This window comes from Cicer arietinum, chromosome 4 (assembly GCF_000331145.2).
Source record: "Cicer arietinum cultivar CDC Frontier isolate Library 1 chromosome 4, Cicar.CDCFrontier_v2.0, whole genome shotgun sequence".
Classification (NCBI taxonomy): domain Eukaryota; kingdom Viridiplantae; phylum Streptophyta; class Magnoliopsida; order Fabales; family Fabaceae; genus Cicer; species Cicer arietinum.
The window spans coordinates 8,289,921-8,291,080 of record NC_021163.2 but is presented as its reverse complement, the minus strand read 5'-3'; the positions used below and the strand labels follow the sequence as shown (position 1 = coordinate 8,291,080).

The 1,160-nt window shown below is 39.7% G+C and overlaps 1 protein-coding gene across 1 annotated transcript; it reads left to right on the top strand.

Annotated features, from left to right (window-relative positions):
- Nucleotides 1-387: 387 nt before the first annotated feature.
- LOC101511869 (oleosin Ara h 11.0101-like) lies at nt 388-1,041 on the top strand. The gene is given in 2 exon segments (XM_012714593.3): nt 388-612; nt 614-1,041. Coding segments are annotated over 2 exon segments (396 nt in total). The 5' UTR covers nt 388-457; the 3' UTR covers nt 855-1,041.
- Nucleotides 1,042-1,160: the final 119 nt, after the last annotated feature.

Here is a 1,160-nt window from a genome sequence, read left to right as displayed (position 1 = left end):
CAAACACAACAAGACTATTCAGTTTCAAAACCCTAAAGGAGAAAATTCTCTGGTTCTCTCTATCCTCATCAAGAGAGCAAGGTCTTCAGGGTGTTTTGCTGAGGAAGATCATCCAACCCATTGGCTCTATCATCATCATCTCACGATTTCATTAATGGCAATTCCCAGAGGTATGCTTCCGCATTTGGCTATTCATCATGTAATTGACATGGATTGTTGAGCACAACGTTATTAAGGTTTTTCCAACAACGTATACCATGGGGATGAAAATACAAGAAAGGCTGAAACAAAAAGCTGTAGAAAGAAAAACGTGTCACAAGAAGCAACAATATATTTGCATGAAAAACCACGTGAACACGTGCCACACACCACACTCACGTGTTGTCACCCAATCTTTTATAATAATGAACCCTTTCAATTCGATTTAATTCAATTTCAAAACCCTAAAAACAACACAATGGCTGATTCACCACACTACCAACTATCAACCAAGCCAACTCAGGTTCTTAAGGCAGCCACCGCCGTCATTTCCGGCGGTTCACTCTTGATCCTCTCCGGTTTGATTTTGGCCGGTACGGTTATCTCCCTCACCATTGCCACACCGCTGTTTGTGATTCAGTCCGGTGCTTGTTCCGGCGGTGATCACGGTGGCGCTTTTAACGTTGGGGTTTTTTTCTTTCGGTGGATTCGGTGTGGCGGCGATGACGGTGTTAGCGTGGATATACAAATATGTTACCGGTGAACATCCACCTGGCGCTGATCAATTGGATACCGCGCGTCATAAGTTGATGAATAAAGCGCGTGAGATTAAGGACTATGGTCAGCAGCAAATCAGTGGAACGCAGACTTCTTAATTAGTCTGCACTTGGATGCACTAGATTCTCTCCCTCCTTTTCAACCTTTGTTATGTGGATCTTTGTTAATTAATTAGTTTTATTATTATTCTCTTTTTAGTTTTCTTGTAAAATATCGTTTAATGTTGGCCACTTCTTGTATCTTCCAATTCCAAAAAAAATCTAGAAGCTGAGATCTTTGAATCAACCATATTATTGCATATCCATAAATTTAAGAAATGAAAAACAAAAAATAGGTTGAACACATGTTTTAAAAGTGGAGAGTGACGAGTAGCCTATGTAATCATATATATATATATATATATA